Consider the following 25,619-nt stretch of genomic DNA (forward strand, 5'->3'; position numbering starts at 1 on the left):
CAATATATCTCACTTTGTCATCTGCTGCCAGAACACTCTCTGCTTCTAAAAGACCTGTGTGATTGCGTTTTGCCTACCTGGATAGTCTCCCTGTTTCAAGATCACATTTACAGGTTCCAGGGTTTAGGATTTCAGCATATTGTTTAGGTGAACATATTTCAACTTACAACAGTGTAAGAAACCTTAAGGAAATGTATGCTGTAGGTAATGATAGGGAGTCAAAAGAAATGATGGACTTTTTGTTCAAATTTCTTAACATTTGATTTCATCCTCTTCCTATATGAATATCTTGATCTCTGAATTTAGCTTGTCAACTTTTATGCCCACAAGTTTTTGAGTAGATACATTGACTCTGAATATGGTCTACCTACTTGAATTACTACCACTTGTAGTTTCTCTTTCATCTATCCAGTCTTGTGGAATCTGGACTTAGTATATACCACTCTAGATAGAGTTTTAGCAGACTTCTTTACCTTATTAGAACTCCTGAAGCTAACTTCTTCATACTGTTCTGTCTAGATGCCACCTGAATTTAAGTGTGTTCATGTTATGTCAAGGATGCTGCAGAAATAATTGTTTTATTGAAGGGAATTTAGACCAAATATTCCACATATGATCATGTTTATAATTCCTTGATCTTTTGAGAAGCCTTTCTAACTTGTCAGTAAGATTACTTTCTCAAAGATGTATCTTTCTTGGCAGTTATAATTTTTCTCCTTCTCTGGTATCATGACCTATTCTGAGTATTCTCTAACACCTTGTCTTTCTGTCTGATCTTCAAGTGGTATTAGAGAAGCTGCAAAAGCCCAGCGTGGGTTTACCTAACAGCTGAGGGATGCCTTTCTCCCTGTAGATTACATGACGAGGTATGCCTATCAAGTTGGCTGTCCTTTTAAAGATCTGAAAAGTGTAGGAGTTTTACCTACTATAACAGCTGCTAGAGATGATACATCTTCAGAGAAACATTCTAGAAGATAAGTTATGTAGGAGTCGGGGGTGTGATGGGTAACATTACATTTTCTTACTCTTTTGAAGCATTCTATTTTATTTTATTTATTTTGTGGTGTTAGGGATCAAACCCAGGGCCTCAGGCATGCTCAGCAAGTGTTCTGCCACTGAGTTACACCCCCACTCCTCTCTTTGTATTTTTCTTTCTAAAGTTATTATGCCCCCTTTTTAGAGTTATTTAAAACTTTTTAAAGCTTCACAGAACATCTTTAAAAGAGACAAAACATTCCTTCTTCAAACCTTTAAAAATATCTTCCCAGTCTTGGTACTTTAGAAGAATAGATCTGACAGTTTCTTTGAGGGCATTGTTTCATTCCCAGATAAGCCTGTATACATTGCCCAGCATGTTTTTTATTTTTATTTTTTGCTATACTGGGGATGGAACCTGGGGCATTCTACCTCTTTATTTTGAAGCAGGGTCTCACTAAGTTGCAGAGAGCCTCACTAAGTAGCTGAGGCTGGCCACGAACCACGATCCTTTCATCTCTGCCTCCTGAATGCTGAGATTACAAGCATGGACCACCACACCCAGCTGTTTTTTTTTTTTTCTTTCAGTTAGTGAATTCAAGGTATATTTTTTAATCAATACACATAAAGCTTCCTTATTCTTTTTTTTATTGTTATTTGAGGTACTGGAAATTGAACCCAGGGGCATTCTACCTCCAAGCTATACCCTCAGCCCTATTTTTATTCTTTACTTTGAAACAGGATCTCACTAAGTCGCTGTGAGCCTAAGTAGCTGAAGCTGGCTGTAGACTTGTGATCTTACTATCAGCCTTCCGTGTACAGAGATTACAAGCATGCAACACCATGCCTAGCTTTCTAATTCTTTTTTTTTCACAACCATATTTAATGTACTGTAGTTTGCTTGCTTGGATCCCACTGAAAGAAATGAATTGTGTCATTTTGTTATTGTAAACAACACTGCAACGAGTGACTCTACATCTATCATTTTGCTCAACGGCAGGTATTATTTATATGATATTGAGATTGTTGGGTCTAGGAGTAAATGCATTTGCAGTCTCCTTGAGTTTTGAATCCATCTGTCTCCAAGACCCAGCATACATGTTAAATGTAGCGTGCACTCAGTAAATAATTTATTGAATGAGGAAATGAAGCACTTTTCTGGGTTTTTACCTTGTTTACCCTTTTGAAATGATGGGCCCATCTGAAGGCTGTAATGAATTTTATAAGATACTCCAGCATAAAGCAGCTTGTTTCAGCCGGGTGTGGTGGCACACGCTTGTAATCCCTGCGCTTGGGAGGCGGAGATAGGAGGATCGCGCAGGTTTGAAGCCAGCCGCGCTGGCTTAAGAGACCCTGTTTCCACATAAAAAAGTATAAACTTGGCCTGGGAGTGTAGCCAATAGGAGTGTAGCTCGGAAGTAGAAGGGCTTCCAGGAACCCCAGTACCATCAAAAAAAAAAAAAAAGAAAAGCTTGTTTCATTAAAGATAACCTTCTGTAGAAACAACTTATATTTTTAAACGAAACCCATAAAAGAACATCCTACCATGCTTTTATTGCAGTTTTGTGAACACACACATCATCAAACATATTTAAAAAGTCCATCATAAAAACTTATGAATGTTGTGCTTTATTTTGGCTTTGATGGCTTAAGTCCTATGAGTCAGAGGGTTCCCCCCCCTTCTTCCTTTCCCTCTCCCACCCTCAGTTTTATTTTTTGCTAAATGTTCAGAAAAGTCATTCTATGGACAGTGATATAAACACCACCTGTTATGACTAATCCACTGTGGTCTTTCCCTGTTTCAGCTTCCTGTCACTGGTAAAGCAGTCCAAAGCAGTACCAAAGTATTGAACTGATAGAGTGATCCTTCAAATTGTTGTGTGTTTATTATCTGTCTGGTACTTACACACAACCAATTATGATGTTAAATAAGAACCTAGACTTTAAGTCAACTACCTACAACTGTCATTGTGACCTTGAACAGCTGCTTACTCTCCTTGTGCCTTCATTTACTCGATTATAGATTGAGGAAATTTGGCGTGGTGAGTGGTAAGGTATCTTCTTCACCTAAGTTTTATAATCCAAAGGATTGATTTGCCAATATATTGATTTTGTTTGATCCCTGTACAGTATTTTGGTGGCTTTCTTTTTTACATTTTATAGTTTACTAGTTCTTCTTCCATGTGGTTTCTATTTTACTGCCTGCTTTTATTCATAGTAGAAAGTTTGATATTGTTGAATAGTAGAAATAATATGTGTTTTGTAACTTCTCAGTCTGGGTTTAAATCCTGGATCTGTTCATTGCAAACTGTACAATTCTAGAAAAATTACTTAACCTCTCTGTAATTATTTTCCTATCTGTAAAATTATATAATAAAGAAACTACCATATAAAGTAATTAGGATTTATGGGGAGAAAAGCATTAAAGAGTATCCACTTCCAAATCTTATGAAATTCAATAAACATTAGTGTGTGCTGCTACATCATGGAGGAGGAATTACAGTAATATAGGACTTCCATTATTCTTACTTTATGAGCAGCTGATGGCACAGACTTTTTAAAATTCAAAGTATGTTATACATTTTGAATGTAATGAATGTAATCAACATTTATGCCTTTTAACAATAAAATCAAAACCATGAACTTAGATCAACAAAAGAACACTACCAGCACCTTAAAAGCTTTAGTGAGCTTACCACAATTGCATTACTGCACTCTTCTGTCCAGAGGTAGGTAACTATTTCCTTTTTAGTTATCTCATGTGAGTGAATCAAGGAAATAAAGGACAACTACTGGGATATCTGGCAGAACTATAATCTGGTTATGTATTAGATGTCTGGCATCAGTACTCCAGTTTCCTAGAGTACTAGAGGTTAGAGCTGTGAGGAAACTTGAATATCCCCAGCTGATTCAGATAGAGCAAGAAAAGGAAAGAAGGGACTTCTTCAGCACACTGGCCAGCCCAGCCAAGAAGAATAAAAGTCTGGGGCAGGTTCACCTGTTCACTCTATCTTCAGTGTTAAAAGAATAGTTCAAAACACAGCCAGGATCTTAGTGATGACAGGCAGGCATCAAAAATTACTAGTCCTTAGGCTGCTCTGTTCCAGTCTGTGCAGCATGAAGTTCTCATCTTAGGCCACTTTGATTTCTAGTCCTTTGTGTAAGATATTTATCTCTATCTCCGCCTCTGCCTCTATCACTTGCTGTCTGGAAACTTGTATGACTTTTTGTTTTTCAGGGCTTTGAAGCTGCCCTGTGATGTTCCTTGTTTCGAATCCCTTGTGCTACATACTTGGTAGACTTGTTTCATCCAGGAATCTGTATCCAGGATTTTTCTCTTTTTTGCAATACTGGAGCTTGAACCCAAAGGCATTCTACCTCTGACCTACACCCCCAGTCCTACTTGAAACAGGGTCTCACTGAGTTGCAAAGGACCTCACTAAGTAGCTGAGGCTGTCCACGAACCATGATCCTCCTGTCTCAGCCTCCCAAATGCTGGGATTACAAATGTGAGCCACCATGCCCAGCTTAAATTCCAGGAAATTTTTTGAATTATTTTGTTGATGATCTCCTCTCTTCTGCTTTTACTATTTTTTTTCCTGGATTCCATGTATTTCAAAAGTCAGAATTTCTGGATGCCTGCCTTTTATTTTTTCTTCACTACTATTTTTTCTTTCTTTCTCTATATTTTAGACAATTTTTTTCTTTTTATGTGCATCATATTGAAAATGGTATTCATTCACAAGGTGCTTGGCGTCCACTCTCCCCCTCCTGCTTTCCCTTTTCCTTCCCCCAACACTGAGTGTCCAAGTTGACCATGCTACATTCATACTTTTACACATATTCGAATGTAGCTCCTCCAGTTAATCTACCTCAGCCTTCTTCCTCTTCTACTCTTCCTTTCTAGCTTTGCTGAGGTTTTCCCTCCATTATCTGGAGCCCCTCTGATATCCCTAATACTCCCTAATTTGAACATATTAGAAAAAACATGTTTCTTCTCTTTCTGTGCTTGGCTGTTCTCACTTAGTGTTCTCAGGTCTTTCCATCTTCTTGCGAATGACATGATTTTGTTCTTCTTTATTGCTGAGTAGAATTACATTGTATATTTCCCATAATTTTGCAATTCATTCATCTGTTGATGGAGACCTAGGTTGGTTCCATATTTTGGCTATTATGAATTGTGCTACTATGAACATGGGTATGCATATGTTACTGTAGTTCTCTGATTTTCCCTTTGGAAAGATCCCTAGGAGTGATATAGCCGGATCATATGGTGTGCTCAGTTTTCTAAGGAGTCCTCACACTGATCTTCATAGTGGCTGAACTAGTTTATATTCCCACCTGTAGTGTCAAAGAGTTCCTCTTTCCCCACATCCTTGCCATCATTTGTTGTTATTTGACTTTTTTATGCTTGCCACTCTGATTGGGGTTAGATGGAATCTCAGCATAGTTTTGATTTGCATCTCCCTGATGGCTAATGATGTAGAGCATTTTTTCATGTATCTATTGGCCATTTGTATCTCTTCTTTTGTGAAGTGTCTGTTCAATTCAGTTGCCCATTTCTTGATTGGGTTATTTGTTTTGCTAGCGTAGAGTCTTTTGAGCTCTTTGTATATTCTGGATATTAGCCCTCTTTTAGAGTGGTGGCTGGTAAAGATCTTCTCCAGTTCTTTAGGCTTTCTCTTTAGGTTCTTGATGGTTTCCTTTGATGAGCAGAAACTTTTTAGTTTGATGCCATTCCACTTGATAATTCTTGCTTTAATTTCCTGAACTTTGGAGGTCTTGTTGAGAAAGTTACTGCCTCTGCCTGTATGTCAGAGTGTTGAGCCTATGCCCTCCTCAAATAGCTTCACAGTCTCTGATCTACTTTCCAAGTCTTTGATCTATCTCTAATTATTCCTGTGCACGGTGAAAGGTAAGGATTTAGTTCCATCTTTCTACAAATGGAGCCAGTTCACCCAGCACCATTTGTTGAAAAGGCTGTCTTTTCTCCAGCATATGAGTTTGGCCCCTTTGTCAAATAGCAATTGACTATAAGTGTGTGGGTTTGTTTCTGTATCTTCTATTCTGCTTCATTGGTCTATATGCCGGTTGTTGTGCCAATACCATGCTGGGGATTTTTTGTACTACTATTGCTCTGTAATATAATTTGAAGTCAGGGATTGTGATGCCTCCTTCATGGTTCTTATTGCTGGTAATTGCTTTGGCTATTCTGGGTCTTTTCTTTCTCCATATAAATTTCATGACTGATTTTTCTAGGTCTATGAAGAATGTTGTTGGCATTTTAATAGAAATTACATTGAATCTATAGCTCACTTTTGGCAAAATGGCCATTTTGATGATATTTATTCTGCCTATCAATAAGCAAGGGAGATCTTTCCATCTTCCAATGTCTTCTTCAATTTCTTTCTTTAATGTTTTATAGTTTTCACTGTACACAATTTTCTAAAAACTCTTCTATTGAGTATTTTGTTTATGCTATTATGTCTTAAATTGTTGATAATTCTTCCCTTCCAAAAAACATTTCTTTTATAACATCTTTTTATTTCATGTTCTTTTTTTTTTTTTCATTACTGGGGATGAAACCCATGGCCCAGGGACATTCTACCTCTGAGCTACACTCCCAGTCATATTTTTTTGTCTTTTTATTTTATTTTATTTTATTTATTTTTTGGTGGTACTGGGGTTCCTGGAAACCCTTCTACATCTGGGGGTACACTCCCAGATACCTATTTTTTTATAATTTTTATTTGGAAACAGGGTCTCTTAAGCCAGCAAGGCTGGCTTTAAACCTGCGTGATCCTCCTGTCTCCGCCTCCCAAGTGCGTGGATTACAAGCAAACTTCCCAGCCCTATTTTTTATTCTTTATTTTGAAACAGAGTCTCTCTGTGTTGCAAAGGGCCTCACTAAGTAGCTGAGGCTGGCTTTGAACCGGGTAATCCACCTGTCTCAGCCTCCCAAATGTTGGGATTACAAGGGTGTGCCACCACACCCATCTTCATTCTGTCTTTAATCCTTCTAATGAAACTAGTGATGGGTTTTTAACTTCTTCCTCCTACCTTTATAACTTTTGATTGCTCCAAATTCTATTTGTTTTTATTTCTGCCTTCCATAATCGAGGCTTTCATCAGAAACTTTATCATCCTTTCTTTTCTGCCCATGATTAATAATCAGAATCAAAACAGATGGTGGAAATTGAGACCTAGGAAATGTGTATTGACCATAAATAAGCTTTATTATAGGATGAAATGGGTAAAGGAACCCTGACATAAGTATCTTTAATTGTTTCTTTTAGGGCTTATCAGATTCCCCAAGAAAGTGTCTTCCAAATCCTATCTGGGGGAGGGACAGGGTAAGTGTTCTGTTTGCTTGAGGGAAAGAGAAATCTCTCTTGACTGATCATTTTCAGTATTCAGGCAATTAGTTATTTATTGCCCCATTTCCTGGTACAGTTCTTATAATCTCAACCATGTCTGGCATATTCCCAGTCTAGAGCACCTCTTTTTTACCCTCTTCAAATAATTATTTCTAGACTTCTTCTGGAGTAGGGGTGGAAGAGGGATAATGACCAAGTGGCACAGGGAGCTTTCTCTTCAGTTTTCACCTAATTCCTTTTGTTTTATTACCCCCTATTATACCTCCTACCCATATTCTGTCTCCTTTAAGAATTCTTCAGTATAAAACAAATTACTTTTCATCTTTCCTTATTGAGACTTGATATTCAGCTGTCTCTGGTCTTCTAAATCAGTGCTCACAGGCATCTTTTCTTTCTAGCCTCTTTTTACCTTAGATGTTATGGCCTTCTTGCCTGATATTTTTGTTCTTGCAGAATTTATGTGTGTAAAACAACAACAGAACCTTTTGCTGTAGTTTAATGAAATTTTGGGAGGAATTTTTTGTGTGTGTTGTACTAGGGATGGAACCCAGGGGCATTTTACCTCTGATTTACACCCCCAGCCCTATTTTTTTTATTCTTTATTTTGAAACAGGGTCTTACTGAGTTGCAAAGGGTTTTACTAAGTAGCTGAGGCTGTCTGCGAACCGCCATCTTCCTGTCTCAACCTCCCGAATGCTGGGATTACAAGTGTGTGCCACCATGCCCAACTGAAATTTTGGGGAGGAATTAAATGTTTGTGTCAATCTGCCATTTTAACCTGAAAACCTTCATTTGTTCCTCTCTTTGCTAAATTAATGAGGAATATAAGATTCTGAGAGATGACAAAGTGACTTGTTACATTATCTATCATGCATTCTAATAAACCACCCCAAAACTTAGTTGCTTAAAACAATAGCAACATTGCTTTTATTCACAGATACATAATTTGAGTAGGGATCAGTGAGATGGTAATCTTTGTTTCCTGAGCATTGGCTGAGGTGGCTTGATGCTGAGGGAGCTAGAATCACCTGAGGGCCTGCTCGTTCCCATGCCTGATTCATTGATGCTGGCCATAGGCTTGGGCCTTAGATGGGACTGGGCTGGAACACCTACACACACCCTTTTCATGTGGCTTCTGGGCTTCTCACACATGATTGAATTCCAAGGGTAAACATCTCAAAAGTAGTCCAAGCAGAAATTGTATTGCTTTTTTATGACCTAGCCATGCATCATCATTTCCATCACATTTTTCAGGGAACAGATTAAGGCTGGCTCATAGTCAGAATTAGATTCCATCTTTTTTTTTTTTTAATCTCACTTTTTTTTTAACTTTATTTTTTTTTATTGGTGCACTGTATTCATACATCATAGTGGGATACAATCTTTTGTAGACATACATGCACACTTCACCCAGTCAGCCCCAACCCAATACTCACCCCATTCTCTCCCCATCCCTCCCTCCCATGCTTGGCTTAGTGGTTGACATCTAGTATTATAGCAATTTATCCAAAATTAAAAATGATAATCTCACATAACACTTTCATTTGTCTGATACCAAGCTTTTGATGACTTAAAGATAACATTTCAATATTTCTTTTTACTTTATGTCTTACTAGAGAATGTTTTTTTCTATTTTTTAGGTGAAACTATCATATTTTTATATATTTATTTTTCAGGAAAAAAAATCTATCCTAATATGGAATATGGACTCTAGATACCCAAAACGATCTTGAAAAAGAACAAAGCTAGAAGATATATATTTTCTGATTTCAAACCATATAAAGCTACAATAATTGAAACAGTGTAGTACTATTCTAAAGGCAGATATATAAACCATTGGAGTTAAATAAAAACCTAGAGCTAAATTCTTCCCTATATTGTCAAATTATTTTTGACAAGGTTTCCACGAACATTTGGTGGTGGAAATAATAATCCTTTAACTAAATATTGTTGAAACATAATAATTACATGGAAAAGAATAAAGTTGGACCCTTACCTAAATCCCATATACAAATATTAACTCAAAATAGATAAAAGACCTAAATATAAATCTTAAGACTATAAACTTTTAAGAGAAAATCTGGGTCATAAAACCTCACAACACTGAAATTGGCAGTGATTTCTTGGATATGATTTCAATGGCACAGGCAACAGAAGAGTATACAAACTCCCTAAAAAATAAAAAAAAAATATTGTATATCCAAAGACAATGTAAACAGAGTTAACAGTTACTATTAGAATGGGATAAAATATTTCCAAATGCTGTATCTGAAGGTATATTAATATTCCAACTAGAATCCTAAAAATTAACAACAATAAAGGCAAACAATACAATTTAGAGATAGGTAGAAGACTAACATAAGTAATGAATCTCCACAGATAACCAATCTTAGTTGACTGTTGGATGGAAACTCTTGTTTCTCTGGTTCTGGTGTGTGTTACCTATTTCTTCTTTGTAGTTAATCTCTTTGAGTATTTTCTCTAGTGCTGGTTTTGAAGACATAAATTCCTTCAGTTTCTGTTTGTCATGGAAGCTTCTTATTTTTCCATCTAATTTGATAGAAAGTTTTGCTGGGTAGAAAATTTTGGGCTGGAAGTTGTTTTCTTTCAGAGTTTGGAATATGTTACTCCAAGCCCTTCTGGCACTCATGACTTGGTTTGGGAAGTCTGGAGTGATTCTAATTGGTTTGCCTCTGAATGTCACTTGGCCCTTTTCTTTTGTTGCCTTTAAGATTCTCTGCTTGGCTTCCACATTGGTCATTTTGACAATTATGTGGCGTGGGGATCCTCTTCTCCAATCCTGTCTAAAGGGAGTTCTATAAGTTTCCTGGACCTGTGTATCAACCTCTTGCTCTATGTTTGGAAAATTTTCTGCTATTATTTCCTTGAAGAGATTGTTGATCCCTTTGGTTTCACTTTCTTTTCCCTCCTCTATCCCAAGTATTCTTAGGTTAGCTCTCTTAAAATGGGCCCATATTTCTTCAATATCAGATTCCTGCTGTCGGATATTTTTTCCTAGATTAGAAACTATGCATTCATTTTTGGAATGATCATCTTCTAAGAGCAAGATTCTGTTCTCCATGTGTTCTAATCAGTTGTTTGTGCTTTGAATTGAGGCCTTTACTTCATTAATTGCATCCTTTATCTCTTTTTGGCTCTCTCTGAGTTCTTTTCGAAGCACCTCTATTATTTCTACAGTTATTTTCCTGATTTGATCTTCTAGAAATCTCTGATTTTCTGTTTTATCGGGTTCTGATGTTGTGGGGTTGTGGGCATTCATTGCTCCAGTATTATTCCTCTTTCCCATGATTTCGGAAGTTTGTGCCTTCTCTGGGTTCTTCCCTTGGGTCACTATGACTTCACTTAAGGTGTTCTGGATCTCGAGTCAGTAGTATCTCAGACCCCACTACTCCTTTACTGGGTTGTATCACAGAGTCTCCGACCCAGAGAGTCGATAGAGGCTGCTTTAGACTGTGGGGAGTGCCAGGTTGTAAGTTCTCCTATGGTGTGATATCTCTGCCACCGCCCCTCCCCCACTGGGTCAAGTCCCAGGGAGTACAGTACTGGGATTTCTCCTCTGTGGCCCGCAATTTGACTCACTGTTCTTGAGTACGCAGATAGCTGTACTGGATTCGGTGAATTCTCTGCTGCTGCCGCCGGTGGCAATATGGCGCCGCTGCTACGTCCTTGGCCGTGAAGCTGCCGTATTTCTTCTTGGTTTTGATTTCCACTCTGAATCCCTGCGGCGTGTGCTGAGCTCAGCCACTGGTAGCTTTAGATTTTACCTGCGGCGAGAAATCCCACCTGGCTGTTCCGCAGCGGCTCACCTCGGCTTGCTGTAGCCGAACGGTGAATTTGCCGCTGCCGCCGGCAGTATGGCGCTGCTGCCACGTCCTCGGGCGTGAGGCTGGTGTATCTCCTCTGTGGTTCTGAGCTCTGTTCTCAGTCTGCTTTCTCTCTGGAGCCTGGTGATTTTTTTGTTTCTCTGGTGATGGTGTTTTCTGGCTATGAGAGGCGCTGATTTTGTGGTAATGGAGATTGGTTGTTAGCGGGGCTCTTAAGCCCCGCTTTTCTCGGTCGCCATCTTCCCGGAAGTCTTTCTAGATTCCATCTTTTAATAGAAGGAATATCAAAGACCTTATAGACAAATATCTGAACTACCATATATGTGTGTGTAATATGTAGATCCAGGGAAAGAAGCCAGTATTTTTTATTCTTCTTTGAGAACTTTTCTAGCAGCATGTTGTAGGGCAGAAATCTATAACTAAAATCAGGTATATATTTTCAGTTTCCATGCTTTTTCAGTTTCTCTATTACATATCATTATATACATCACTCTAATGAACTTTTAAACTCTTTGACTTTTAAGTCCTATTTTAAGTCACTTCTGTTCTTGAATAGTTGTAGTTTTTAATTTTTGTGAAAAAGTATGTTTTTTTTTATTTAAAAATTCTAAAGCATCAGCATGTTAAGCAGAGAAAAACTGAGCTCCTCTCAGTAAATCTATTCACTTAGCACTGTTCATGAGTTGGCCTTTAAAGTTCTTTGGAACCTTAGCCGGGCGTGGTGGTGCACGCTTGTAAGCCCCGCACTTGGGAGGCGGAGACAGGAGGATTGCGCAGGTTCGAAGCCAGCATCGTTGGTTTAGGAAACCCTGTTTCTAAATAAAAAAAAAAAATTTAAAAATAGGTCTGGGAGTGTAGCCCGAAGGTAGAAGTGTTTCCAGGAGCCCCAGTACCACCACACACACAGAAATGTCTGTCTTCATTTTGGTGGCTGCAGTTGTGGAAAACTACTTATTACTTGTTTCCAACTAGAGTCAGTTTTTGAAAACAGTGAGTCGCCAAAATTTGTCTGATAATCCCACATTCTCGTACATAGTTGTATTATATCTTCACATTTAAAATACAACATCAGCCCCACTAGAGCCCTCACTCTCCTTTCATTGGCTTCAGCTGTTTTACTTGATGTTTCTAGGCAACCAACTAAAATTGGCAACAGTATATTAAAAGAAAGGGGAAAATGATTTCTGCTTATCAATTTAGCACAGAGTGTTCCCAAGTATTGGCTGAATGAAACCTAAATGACAGGTTTTCACTGATAAATATATTTTTGCTTTTTTTCAGTGTATGTTACATGATATCCTACATTACAGACAAAGTTGCTTATGACAGAACAAAGATTTGCCTGTTCTATTTGTGGTATTGGTTTGAGAGTTAATTAATCTCCATCACCATAGTTATTGATTTTTTCTCTTGAATTAGATTTTAATAAGCCATCTGTGAGAACAGGCAGAAAGTCTCTCTGGAAATAATGCCTTGATATTCAGGGACATGAGAGCAGCTGTGAGCTGTTACTTTTTTTTTTTTTTCTTAATAGCTGAATGTCACATCCTGTAGTTTGGCTTTCATTCACTAATGTGAGCAAAAGATTCAGCTTTTTTGACTCAAGTATTATTAACATAGTATGGTACATTCTGCATTACTCTTCAGTTCAAGTTACCTTCTGAACTTAAAGTAGAGCTCGTCTGGGCCTCTGGTTCTAATCTCACACTAGAATCCTCTGGTCTTGGCATTTCTATTTCTCTTATATAAGAATCGCCTCATTTAGGAGCTGCCAAACTCTAGTTCTCTTACTAACTCAAATTTCACTCTTTTTCTACCTCAGCCTGTTATTAATAAAAATGAGTGGGTATAAAAATGTGTACATATGCTCAGTGAGTGAATAAGTTAATTTATATTTGAATGAGTCTGTTTGTATCTAATAGTGGGTGTTTATAACTAGGTTGGAAAGGTGTGTGGGAAGGGAAAGGAAAGGGTAAGCCTGGTAAAAAGGAAGAAAAACTGTAGACGAACCACAAAAGATAATAGTGATAAGACTGGCGTTGAAGAGAAGAAATGACGATCATTTATTTCTTTTCTACTGAAATGCCCTTTCCTTTCCCATTAACAAAATTTTCAAACATAATCCATGAGAAATAACTTGTGGAAATAATTTTTACTTGCCAATAAGTTGAATTTCTATTTAATTTGTGCTCTTGGTACAAATTGAATATTTCTCAACAATTGGATATTTCCATATATAGTAAAGGATATAAAATCAGTCTTAATTAAGGAAATCTCATAATCTGTGTTGTCAGCACTATTACCCTATTACCTTAAACCATTGAACAGTTTCTGTCTATGGTCTTCAGACTAACAGCATCAGCATAATCTGTGAACATGTCAGAAATCAAACTCTACCATTTCAAAATCTCCCAAAATGCATTAAAGAAATGATAGAGTTCTTGAAAGAACATTAAGTCAGAATTTTAAAAACTCAAACTTAAGGGAAAGCATTATAAATAGAAAAAAAATTGAAATAAAACCAAAGGAACACAAACCCACAGAGCCTTAGTTGAACCAAAACAAGAAAAATGTTTAAAATTTAAAGAGAAATTAGAAAGAAACAAAAAGACTTTGAGAGAAATTATCTAAAATGGGAGGAGAAACTCTTCAGCTTATGGGAAATTAGAGCAAAGGGGAGGCTGGTAACAGTCTCTTCCTCAACCAGTTAGTGGGTTCTCAAAGATTATGGTTGCCTTAAAATAATTCATTAAGCTATATGCATTTGTTTTATGAGATTTTTTTCTATACTTGTTTTATTTTATGATTATTTCATTTTATGATTAAAAGGTTATAAAATGTAACAAAAGGGCAAATAACACTGATAAATATTTTTAAAAAGCATTAAAATTTAATGCAAATTGATAAGAAAATACTAATGCTGCAGTAAAGGATTATAGAGGACATAAATGGTGTGCATATATTTTAATAGCTAGTAAATCTTAAAGATGTTGAGCCTCTTTGAAATATTCCTTAAAAGACAACTTTTAGGAAGGGAGGAGGGAAAAGGAAACTCTAAATTATATTGACAAATGACTTTTGGTGTAAGGAAAATAAATAAGAAGCTTTATTAAATATATGTATTAATGTAAGGTTCAACTTAAGCTGTTTTGAAGTGGCAGGAGGATGGAGATAAGCCCACTAAGTGAGTGCCTTTCACCGTGATGGGTACTATTACATGTTCCCCAAATGAACATAATACAAAAGAATTAGTTTTCTGTTCATGTTCAATTATCCTTGCATTTTTAATTTGGAAAATTATGATTATTAATATTGAATGCTTTCTTGTACTTTACAGTGAGAGACCTACCACCAATTTGCCTTGATGTTAGACAAAAACAGCGCATTTCTATAGATGCATTGTCATCTGAAATGAAGGCCCCAGCCCTTCCAGAACCTGTCCTTCCTGTCCAGCCCAAAACTATGAAAGACTTTCTGTAAGTTTCAGCTCACTCTTCTGTATACACTTAGAGTCATCTGCATGTCAACACTTTACATAATTTAATATCTTTGTGTAAGAAGTTAACTGAACTTGTGGATCATTATAAGGTGTTTATTAAGAGTGAAGACACAAAAGACTAGATATCTCAAGGGAAATAGGTAAAAGCAAATGTATGAGTAGCAGTTAAGGGGTAGATATGTCTAAGCAAAAGAAAGGAGACACCAAGAGATGTGAATCAAAACAAGCAAAAAAGATAAAGGCGGTGATAGAATAACATAATGATACCTTTTAAAAAAAATAAGAGTTATGTCACCATTCAGAAAAATCAGAATGCTTAATATGAAGAACTAAGAAGAGAAAGTAGAAACAGACTTTAAACAAAATCTCCAGAAGTTTGACTATGAAGAAGAAGAAATTTAGAGTAATAATTAGAAGCTTAGCTTAATTTTTTTAAATTAGTTTTTTTTTAAATAGGTAGATTGGAAAGTTGAAGCTGCATTAATATCCTAACCCTATTAAGTATTATAAATTCATAAACTATATATATATATATATTTTTTTTTCGGGTCTGGGGATAGAACCCAGGGGCATTCTACCTCCGAGCTACAGCCCCTGCCCTATTTTTTATTCTTTATTTTGAAACCGGGTCTCACTGAGTTGCAGAGGGCCTCACTAAGTAGCTGAGGCTGTCCGCGAACCGTGATCCTCCAGTCTCAGCCTCCCGAATGCTAGGATTACAAGCGTGCGCCACCACGCCCAGTGCATAAACTATATTTTAGTTAACTAATTGGAACAGATTTCTATGTTTTATTTCAACGTTTCACATTGTGTATTTGCTAACATCTGTAAAAAGAAATGCTGTTTTATCTGAATATTTATTTTTGAGGGGTATTATGCAAAATAGTGAGACTCACTGTGATATAGTCATACATTTGCTTAACATAATTTGGTCAGTTTCTTTGCTCAATACTTCTCCTTTCCTTTCCCTTCTCCCTCTTGACCACCATCTTTTATTCTACTGGTATTCTTACCTGATAATATTTATACCTATGTATGACTGTTTTCATTTTAGGGAAGATGTAGAAAAAGGGAAGTCATCAGGAGACTGGAAAACAGTTCATGATTTTTATCTAAGAACATTTGATTCTTTCCCAGAATTAAATGCTGCATTTAAGGTAATAATATATATGTATACTTTTATTCACTTTTAGTTTTAAATTTTCTAAAAAAGATGTAACAGTTACCTTGTTTTTGACCCAATATTGACTTAAGTAACTCTTTAAACATATGTACATTAATTTTTATTTTATTTATTTATTTATTTATTTATTTATTGTGGTACTGGGGATGTAACCCTCTATCTCTAGGCTACACTCTCAGACCTAATATATATATAATTTTTTTTTTAAATTTGGAAACAGGGTCTCTTAAGCCAGTGAGGCTGGCTTCAAACCTGTGCAATCCTCCTGTCTCCGCCTCCCAAGCACAGGGATTACAAGTGTGCGCCACCACGCCTGGCTAATTTTTATTTTATTTTTATTTTATTTTATTCATGCTATATTTTTTGTATTTTTTTGTTTTTTTCTGTTTTTTTTTTTTCTGTACTGGGGTTGAAAACCAGGAGCATTCTACCTCCAGGCCACACCCTCAGCCCTGTTTTATTCTTTATTTTGAAAAAGGGTCTCACTAAGTTGAAGAGGGCCTCACTAAGTAGCTGAGGCTGGCCATGAACCTGTGATCTTCCTGTCTCAGCCTCCCAAATAATGGGATTACAAGTATGCACCACCACACCCAGCTGTACATTAAATTTTAAACTATGTGTTTTACAAATATTACTTAAGTGATATCTTAAATATTTTATTTGTACTAGTGTCAATGTTTGACTTTGTTTTTTTTTCAATTTTCAAAAGAAAGTTATTAAAACAGTCCTTATCTATTCATTTTTACTTTCAGCAATTTTGCCTTAACAGTTATTTTTTATCATAAGATTGCAAAACAGTAGAAATTTTCAAGAAACATTATGGTTCAAATTTTACTAAGAATAGTCCTTAAAATGTTATACACATTTAATTCTTTAACTGAATTTTCAGAAAGATGCCACTGCCTCATTTAATACCATTGAAGACTCTGGGATTAATGCTAAATTTGTGAATGCTGTATATGATGCCTTACTTAATACTGTAAGTATTATTTATGGACATATTCAAAAAGTTTAAGTCTGAGTGTCTTTTGTATTTCAAATGAAGCCACAAAAAATCACTAAAATCAACTTGTAACACACAGACATGCACACACACACACACACAAACATATCAGTAGTCATAAGTGTCATTGCTATGGCTCTATAGTATAATATGAATTCAGGTACTGTGATGCTTCCAGCATGGTTCTTACTGCTAAGAGTTATTTTGGCAAGCATGGTGGTATACGCCTATAATCCCAATACTTGGAAGGCAGAGACAGGAACATCACAGGTTCACAGCCAGCCTCAGCAACTTAGTGAGATTCTGTTTTAAAATAAAAATTAGCTGGCCATGATGGCACATGCTTGTAATCCCTGTGTTTGGGAGGCTGAGACAGGAGGATTGTATAGGTCAAAGCCAGCCTCAGCTACTTAGTGAGGCTCTCAGCAACTTAGTGAGACCTTGTTTCCAAATAAAAATATAAAGTAGGTCTGGGAGTATTGCCCGGAGGTAGAAAGCCTCTGGGTTTCACCCCCAGTACCACAAAAAAAAAAAAAAATTTTAATTTAAATAAAAAATAAAATGGGTTGGGGGTGTAGCTCGGAGGTAGACTGCCCTTAGTTCAATCCCCAGTGCCATAAACAAAACAACCAACAACAACAAAAAAAAAAAAAAAAACAGAAAAGAAAAGAATTGCTTTGACTTTTCTGGGCCTTTTGATTTTTCCATATGAATTTTAGGACTTTTTTTTCTAGCTCTGTCAAGAATTATATTGGTATTTTAATAGGGATTGTACTGAATATTTATTTGGCTTCTGGTTCTATATATGGCCACTTTCATAATACTTATCCTGCCTTTCCAAGAACATGAAAGGTCTTTCCATCCCCTACAATATTCTTCAGTTTCTTTATTTCTTCATTATTTCCTTCTCTAATTTTCATCATAGAGGTCTTTTATGTCTTGGTTAAATTTATTTCTAAGTATTTTTTAGGCTATTGTGAATTGTTTTTGGAATTTCTTTTTCAGTGGATTACAAATTGGTATGTAGAAAAGCTAATGATTTTTTTTTTAGTACTGGGGATTGAACCCAGGGGCATTCTACCTTCAAGCTACACCCCCAGCCTGATTTTTTATTCTTTATTTTGAAACAGGGTCTCACTGAGTTGCAAAGGGCCTAAGTAGCTGAAGCTGTCCTCGAACAGCGATCCTCCTGTCTCAGCCTCCTAAATGTTAGAATTACAAGCATATTCCACCATGCCTAGCTGAAAAGCTAATGATATTTTGTGAGTTGGTTTTATATCCAGCTGCTTTTCTGAATTTAGGGTTTTTTTTTTTTTTTGAGGGGTGTCTTGAAGTATAGAATCATGTCATCTGCAAATACAGATAATTTTAGTTCTTTTTTCTATTTGTATTCTTTTCATTTCCTTCTCTTGCCTTATTGCTCTGGTCAGAATTAAAGTACTATGTTGAAAAGGTATGGTGATGGTGAGCATCCTTGATTTGTTCCTGATTTTAAATGGAATTCTTGTAATTTTTCTCCATTCAATATATGATGTTGCCTTTAGTTTTATCATATAATGCCTTTATGACATTGAGGCAAATTCCTTCTGTTCCTAACTTCTTCAGTGTTTTTTTTTAAAGAATAGGTGTTAGATTTTGTCAAATACTTCCTCCAGATATATTGGGATAATCATTATTTTAGTCCTTAGTTCTATTTATGTAGCAAATTACATATATTTATTTGCCTGTTTTGAACCAGCTTTGCATGCCTGGAGTGAAAACAACTTGGTTAAGATGTACAATTTTCTTGATGTAGTCTTGAATGCGAATTGCTAGTATTTTAAGAATTTGTGTATCTATGTTCAAGGATAGCGGTCAGTAATTTTCTTAAGGTGTCTTTATTTGGTTTTGGTATTAAGGTTATACTGGCTTCATAAAATCAGTTTAGAAGTATTCCATCTCTTTCTGTTTCATGAAATAATTTGAGAAGCATTATACTTAGTTCTTCTATAAAGGTCTTATAGATTTCAGCCAGAATCCATTTGGACCTGGGCTTTTCTTTGATGGAAGGCTCATTATTGCTGTTTCAGTCTATATCAATTACTAGAAGAGGGCATATACATATTTCTTCTGGAGAATAAAGAAGTAAAGAAACTAAGGAAATGTTATAGGACTATCAGTGATGTTGAGAGTCCTTTTGAAATATGTGGTCATAAACATAGTGTGTCCAGTCTTCACATTTGTTTGGTTTTCTCCTGTAGCCTCCTGTTGCTCAGAAGAATACATAAGTAAATGGTTGAACAGGAGTAGTGTTACCTTCTGGGTATGAATGATCGCTGTAAGCAGAGAAAGAGGAATGAATGAAATGTTAGAAATATATATATATTAAATATTATATTAGATACTTTCATACATGAAAGAGTCCAGATGAGTATCCACAGATATAACTTGAAATAAGTCCATAATAAGTGCTTGTTTTCTTGGCACTTGCCTTTTTCATGTAATAGCAAACCACAAAGATTTTTTCTGATTATTTTAAGCTTTTAGTTAATGAAGCTTTTATTCTATTGTTGATTATAAGCTAATGTACCATCTAGATGTATTTCTGTTTCATTATTTTACAGTAAATAAGATTAATTTTGAATTATTAAACTATATATCTTTTCCAACTTTATCCTATAGTAAAATGCTTATCATATTTACATTTGTCATATGTATATTCATCATATATGTATGTATATATGTAAATATATACTGGGATTCAGTACAGGAGCATTCTGCCTCCAGGCTACACTCCCTACCCTTTTTATTTTTTAATTTGAAACTGGACCTCACTAAGTGACTGAGGGTCTCCACAAAGTTTCTGAGGCTGTCCTCGAACCATTGATCCTTCTGTCTCAACCCTTCAAGTACTAGGATTACAGTCATGTGCCATCACCCTAGGCTTATCTTATATTTTCAACTAAACATAATTTGGTTGCACTTAATGAATTGTGCATTTAACCACTAATTGTAACTTTTAGGACTAAATATATTCCAAATATATACAACTTTAAACTGGCAAACATACTACATTGGACTTGTGTTAATGGTTTTAAGGATAAAGTCAGGGAAAATGAAATTGTTTTTCAGTTGTGTAAAACTGGTATTGGTCAAAAGGACTACCATATGTATTTGTACAGATTGTATGCTGCACATTCCCAGGGAGCATTCTTAGTTTAATTTTATATCGTTGGTACTCTTGAGAGTGGCGCTTCTTAGAGTGCCCAAATATAAAATGGACTTCCTTGTTAGTCATCAGGTCTGATTTTAATTATTACAACAGTTCTGTAAATAAATTTTTTAAATGTCACTAAATAGCTAATACTATTTACCTTATTTTCTTTTACTTACAGCCTCAAGACATTCAGAAGACAGTATTAAAGGGAATCATTAACAGCCTGTTACTAGAATGGAAAGGGTAATTGTATACATTTCACTAATAAGTATAGATAATTAATTTGCACATCTCATCTGTCTTTAGTATATGTATGTATGTATGTTTTACTCTCAAAAGATATTTTAGTTGAGTTATAATAATAGCATGAATCAAAAAGTGATTATAAACTACAGCATATCTATTTAAGGTAAGATTTGTAACTTCTCAGGAGGATCTATAGATAGAAGCCAGAAAAATCTATAAAACTTTTAATATTGATTATAAGTTTTAATTTACAGATATATGTGATTTATAACATAAGATGGCTATTAATAATTAACATAAGTGAAATAATATAAGCATTAAATTTAGTATTTGGCTTCCTGGTAACTACAGAAAATTTTTGAGAAAAGCAGTTACTGGCCTTAGAAGGAAGAACCTCTGTTACTTCTCAGTTAAGTGTCTGGGTAGCAAGAGTTGAGGCTAACCTGAGAGTTAGCTATTCTCTGAGTATTCTAATGAAGATATCATCAAAAACATGGTAAAAAAAAATCAAACCTACGTAAACTATTTGTTACCTGAGTCTGATAGTTTGTGTATTAGCATACATTTTATGAAGTCCTTGGTGAAATAGGAAAGGAATTGAAAGCAAAGATGTTAGATAGAAATAGATCTTGAGCAGATAAGAAACACTCGACATTTTTGGAAATAGCAAAAGCTTTAATGTCTGGGTTTTGTTTTTCAATCCAGGATCTAATTAAGGATCTTGAATTACATGTAATTCTCATATAATTGAAATATTTTTAATTTAGAAAGGTACTTCTGGGTATCTGTGATAGTATATCAAATAAGTCTTGAGCAGGTAAGAAATACTCATTAGCCTTATGAATAACAAAAGTTCTCCGTTAAAACTGATATTGTGAACATTCAGATTAACATGGAAAGGTTTTACCTACTTTTCAGAGATATCTAAAATATTCTTTTAGCTAGAAATATTCTTAGGTACATTCAAAGTATGATTTGGTTTGAAGACATTTCTACACCTATCACTTCAGAAATAAAACACCAACATCAGCACCGCTTGGTTCAAGGAGAGCCTCAGCTACTCGCAACTCAGTGAAACCCTGTTTCAAAATAAAAAATAGGGCTGGGGGTGTAGCTCGGAGGTAGAATGCCCCTGGGTTCCATCCCCAGTACCACACACACACACCAAAAAAAAAAAAAACCCAACATCACCCCTTTCTTTAGTGTAGAAATATTAAGTAAAGATTATCCCTTATTAAAACAAAAACATAAGATTGTAAAATTGATGATTGTTTATTAGACTATGAACTTTTTTCAGAGTTAGTCACTATATTTACCTCATAAAGTGGTATAGCTATCCTAGTTAGTCTTTAGATATCTTTTGAACCAGCCTAGAATAGGCACAGAAGAACCAATATTCCCAGAATATTAGAAGACATGTTATTGTCTCAATAATAATGATGATGATTAATGTAAGGTGGGGTTTTTTTGCTTTTCACAGCTTAATTCTTTTTTGCTTTTCACAGCTTAATACTGGAACATTTATTAATTGTTTTAAATTAAATACAGTGAGAATAAACATTCATCTGTGATAAATTATGCTTGTTTCTTTTTCAGCCCACGAACAAAAGATGATCTTAGAGCATATTTTATACTTTTACAGGTAGGAGAGCAAGAATTTAGTGAAAGAAAGATCTCAATCTGTGCATGTGTAAATGAAATGATAACAAATATTCAGTATTATTTTAGGTATATTTTTGTTACTTTTTAGAATTATAGTTACTTTTAGCCATAGGATTAATGCTATAATAAACATTTGGAAGCTAAATTTATGAGGGATTAAAATTTTAGCAAAGTTCTTGCCTACCTGCCATAGAATTCATGAACAAACAAAAGAAGCATTTCTTTCCTCTTCATTAGAACCTCCTCTTTTATAACTAGCTTTAATGGGCTCCAGGACACTCTTGTATTTCCCCATGTACTAGGTTTCTAAAATCCCTATGTATTTTACAGTAATGCTTAAATTAGAATTTTAAAGACAATATAAAAGTTGTTTCTATTTGTTATAAAGGATGATGGGTTTTTCCTCTTAAGAGATACAGATTCATGGATATCAAAATTAATGTCCAAGAAAATATAAATAAATTTTTAATTTTTGTTATTTATTGAGAAATGGTTCTATCTTAACAAGCATACTACATTTATATTGCTCTTTATAATTTACAAAAGTTACTCATGTATATTGATTCATTTAATTATAAGGAAAGTGATGTTGAATAAGATATGTTTTCAGTATTAGTATAAGGTCAATATTGTGCCCAATAAAAGGAAATATGAGAAAGGGAAGGAAAGAGCAGAAATGTGGAAAAAGATCAAAAATAGTGCAGAGGTAGTTAAGTGGAAAAAGAAGGAAAATAAAGGTGTGAGAAGAGAGAGAGAAAAAACTAGAAAAAAAGGAATGGGAAAAATAGAGATTTTTTTAATAAGTTAGAAAAATGACACTATGAAGCTCAGATTTTTAAGTGAGTATATTAGTAATAAGATCTTCTCATGATATCTTATTCTTCCTCAGAGCTATCACTGCATGAAGTTATCAACTGGGTCACTTCCTAAGTTCGAATTGTACTGCCAATAAGTCAGTTTTGAAAAACACATGGTGCTCTATTACTTTTTGTACAACTTGCTTATTTTTCAATAATATTTGTTTTTATAGAGTTTTAGATTTATGGAATATAACTAGAGGTTTTGCTAAGTTTATAAGCACTCTTTTAGTGTCCCTTTAACATTCAAATAATGTCCAAAGATATTATTATGTGGTTCTCCTCTTAGTCCTTTTGTAATTTGCAGCTAATTTTTACAATGGCAAAAATTTCACAATCAGCTTTTATTTTTAACATTCATTTTAAATCAAGGAGATCCCAGATTTGTTGTTTAGTTGGATAATAGTGATTGCCAGTTTTTTTTTTGAAGGCACTGAGTTTGGTGCTTTACATACATTTTATTTAAAACTCAAAACAACACCTAAAATAGATATTAATACTCCCATTTTTACAGATGAGGACATTGAGAGTTAAGGTTTTAAGGAACGTGCACAAAGGTACACAGGTAGTAAGTGGTAGACCTGGCCCTCACACTCAGAGCTGTCTTAACTTCCAAGCCTGTGCTCTTTCCACTATATCACAGCTAAACCAGTCTCTGCTAACTAAACAAATTCTTGTTGTGAAATACTTTATACTCTCAAATTTAGTTTTCTGAATTTATTACTTAGCTTATTAAGCTTAGTGTCTTTTCTTTTACATGTTAACAAAATTTTAACACAATTATCTTTCATATCTTTTTCAGAATCCTCAATTTAATAACACATCTACGTATGTCATCTATGCTCACTTGCTACGACAGATAGCTACTTTAGTGGAAGCTGACCATCATTTCCTAGTTCACTGGTTTAAAAAGTAAATTATTCTATAATATTAAGAAATTTGTAGTCTCAGTTTTAAGTTTGATATTAGCAATTTTACATTAAGATACATTTGGATGTTTTAGGTCGTTAGAAATGCTTATAATCTGCAGTGCTCCAAAAGCCAATTATAAAAAATATACTGTAGTAATACAGAAAAATAATTTAAAATGTATTTTTAATAGTAGTATCCATTTTGTTTGTGCAAGCTGTAAGAATTTCTGCTCATTGCCTTCAATTTTTATATAACACATTCTTATCATTTGTTCTTAATATATCTCAAAGATAGTTGCTGGGTTTGTTCAGACATTACTATTTTAGTGTATGTCCTTTTATTTCCTATTTGCTTATCAACAAACTTTACCATAATGTACATAGTGCTTTATCTTAGACTAAAAAATAAAGGTTAAAATGTTAGCCATCAGTATCAAGTTGTAAAAGCATAGTACTTTTTTTCACAGAACTATGTTCACATTTACAGAGACTTTTCTCCTTAATAGGAAAATGCTAAAGTGATAGAATATTTCTTGTATGTACTTTAAATTATGGCCAGTTCTCATTATTCACAATACTTATAGTCTACAATGTCATAACAGACACTGAATTAGCAAATACTGATTGAGACATTGCTTCTTGAGAGGATAAAGTTAGGCTCCTGAGAGCTTCTGATCATGATTTTACAACCTCATCACTATAAAAAAAATTTTATGAGTGTTTCTGATTAAAGACACTTTATTCAGTATAAGTTGTTGATTCATTAACTCATTAACTCATGACCACTGGCGCCATAACTCATGCCCAATTGAAGCTTAACTAACACACATTTTCTTCATACAACATATCATATCCATCTTGCCCATGGGGACACTAGATAGCACTTTATCACTATACTTGAGGGCCATTTTGAAACATTGAACTCACCAAAAAGAGACAAAAAATATGAAAAACATACCATTAGACCATATAAAGGACACTTGTTTACAGTATGAGAACTAAAGCAAGAAGGCACGCATTGCCTTGTTTGACCTCAGCATGTCAGTTAACTCAAAGTTTTCACTCTTCTTTGCACTTCCACAAACGACCACTAAAAGCACAAGTATTAATTTGGGATTGCAATTCCATTTTAACCAGTAGACAAATTTGCAATTACATAATCTGTAAATGCTAAAGATTGACTAGACATTGAAAGCTTAAAAATTGAATTACTAACCATATTATAATTTGAATATTCATTATTTAAGAAATAATATATTCAAGGTAAGATTTTGTATCTTTTTAAATGTTTGGTGACAAGAAGTAGAATTGGAGAGAATATTGTGGGAATATAATCTGATACCTAACAAATATATTGCCAGAATAAAAAAGTGTGAATTTTAATTAAAATTATCTCAAAATATTTACCAGGTTATCCCAGAAGAGGTTCAAACAATTGGTAGAAAGATTGCTGCAATTTATTTCTTTACGCCTGTTTCCTGCAAAGCCTGAAGAATTCCCACCTATAACAAAATGTTCCTGGTGGATTCCATCAGCATCTAAAGTATTGGCTTTACTTAGTAGGTTTTCTATTATTCTATCTTTTCTCCTCTTTTGTTAAATATTAGGGACATTTCTTAAGGATCTCAAAGTATGATAGTTTTTTTGTTTTGTTTTGTTTTGTTTTGTTTTGTTTTTGGTGGTACTGGGGTTCCTGGAAGCCCTTTTACCTCCGGGCTACACTCCCAGACCTATTTTATATTTTTGAAACAGGGTCAATTACGCCAGCGCGGCTGGCTTCGAACCTGCGCAATCCTCCTGTCTCCGCCTCCCAAGCACGGGGATTACAAGCGTGCGCCACCACGCCCGGCCAGTTATTTTTAAAT

At 35.0% G+C, this 25,619-nt stretch overlaps 1 protein-coding gene across 3 annotated transcripts in view; it reads left to right on the forward strand.

Annotated features, from left to right (window-relative positions):
* The window catches only part of HECTD2 (HECT domain E3 ubiquitin protein ligase 2), a gene marked incomplete at both ends in the record, with an annotated part of 71,042 nt that overhangs the window by 17,392 nt on the left and 28,031 nt on the right, over positions 1-25,619 (forward strand). For all 3 annotated transcript variants that reach the window (XM_080695068.1, XM_080695069.1, XM_080695070.1), the window contains 7 exons: positions 14,535-14,673; positions 15,751-15,853; positions 16,769-16,858; positions 20,257-20,321; positions 21,921-21,966; positions 23,646-23,755; positions 25,165-25,313. In XM_080695068.1, coding sequence (XP_080551194.1) covers positions 14,535-14,673; positions 15,751-15,853; positions 16,769-16,858; positions 20,257-20,321; positions 21,921-21,966; positions 23,646-23,755; positions 25,165-25,313 — 702 coding nt within the window. The remainder of the gene's footprint in view (positions 1-14,534; positions 14,674-15,750; positions 15,854-16,768; positions 16,859-20,256; positions 20,322-21,920; positions 21,967-23,645; positions 23,756-25,164; positions 25,314-25,619) is intronic.

This window comes from Muscardinus avellanarius (assembly GCF_963383645.1).
Source record: "Muscardinus avellanarius genome assembly, chromosome: 4".
Taxonomy (NCBI): Eukaryota; Metazoa; Chordata; class Mammalia; order Rodentia; family Gliridae; genus Muscardinus; species Muscardinus avellanarius.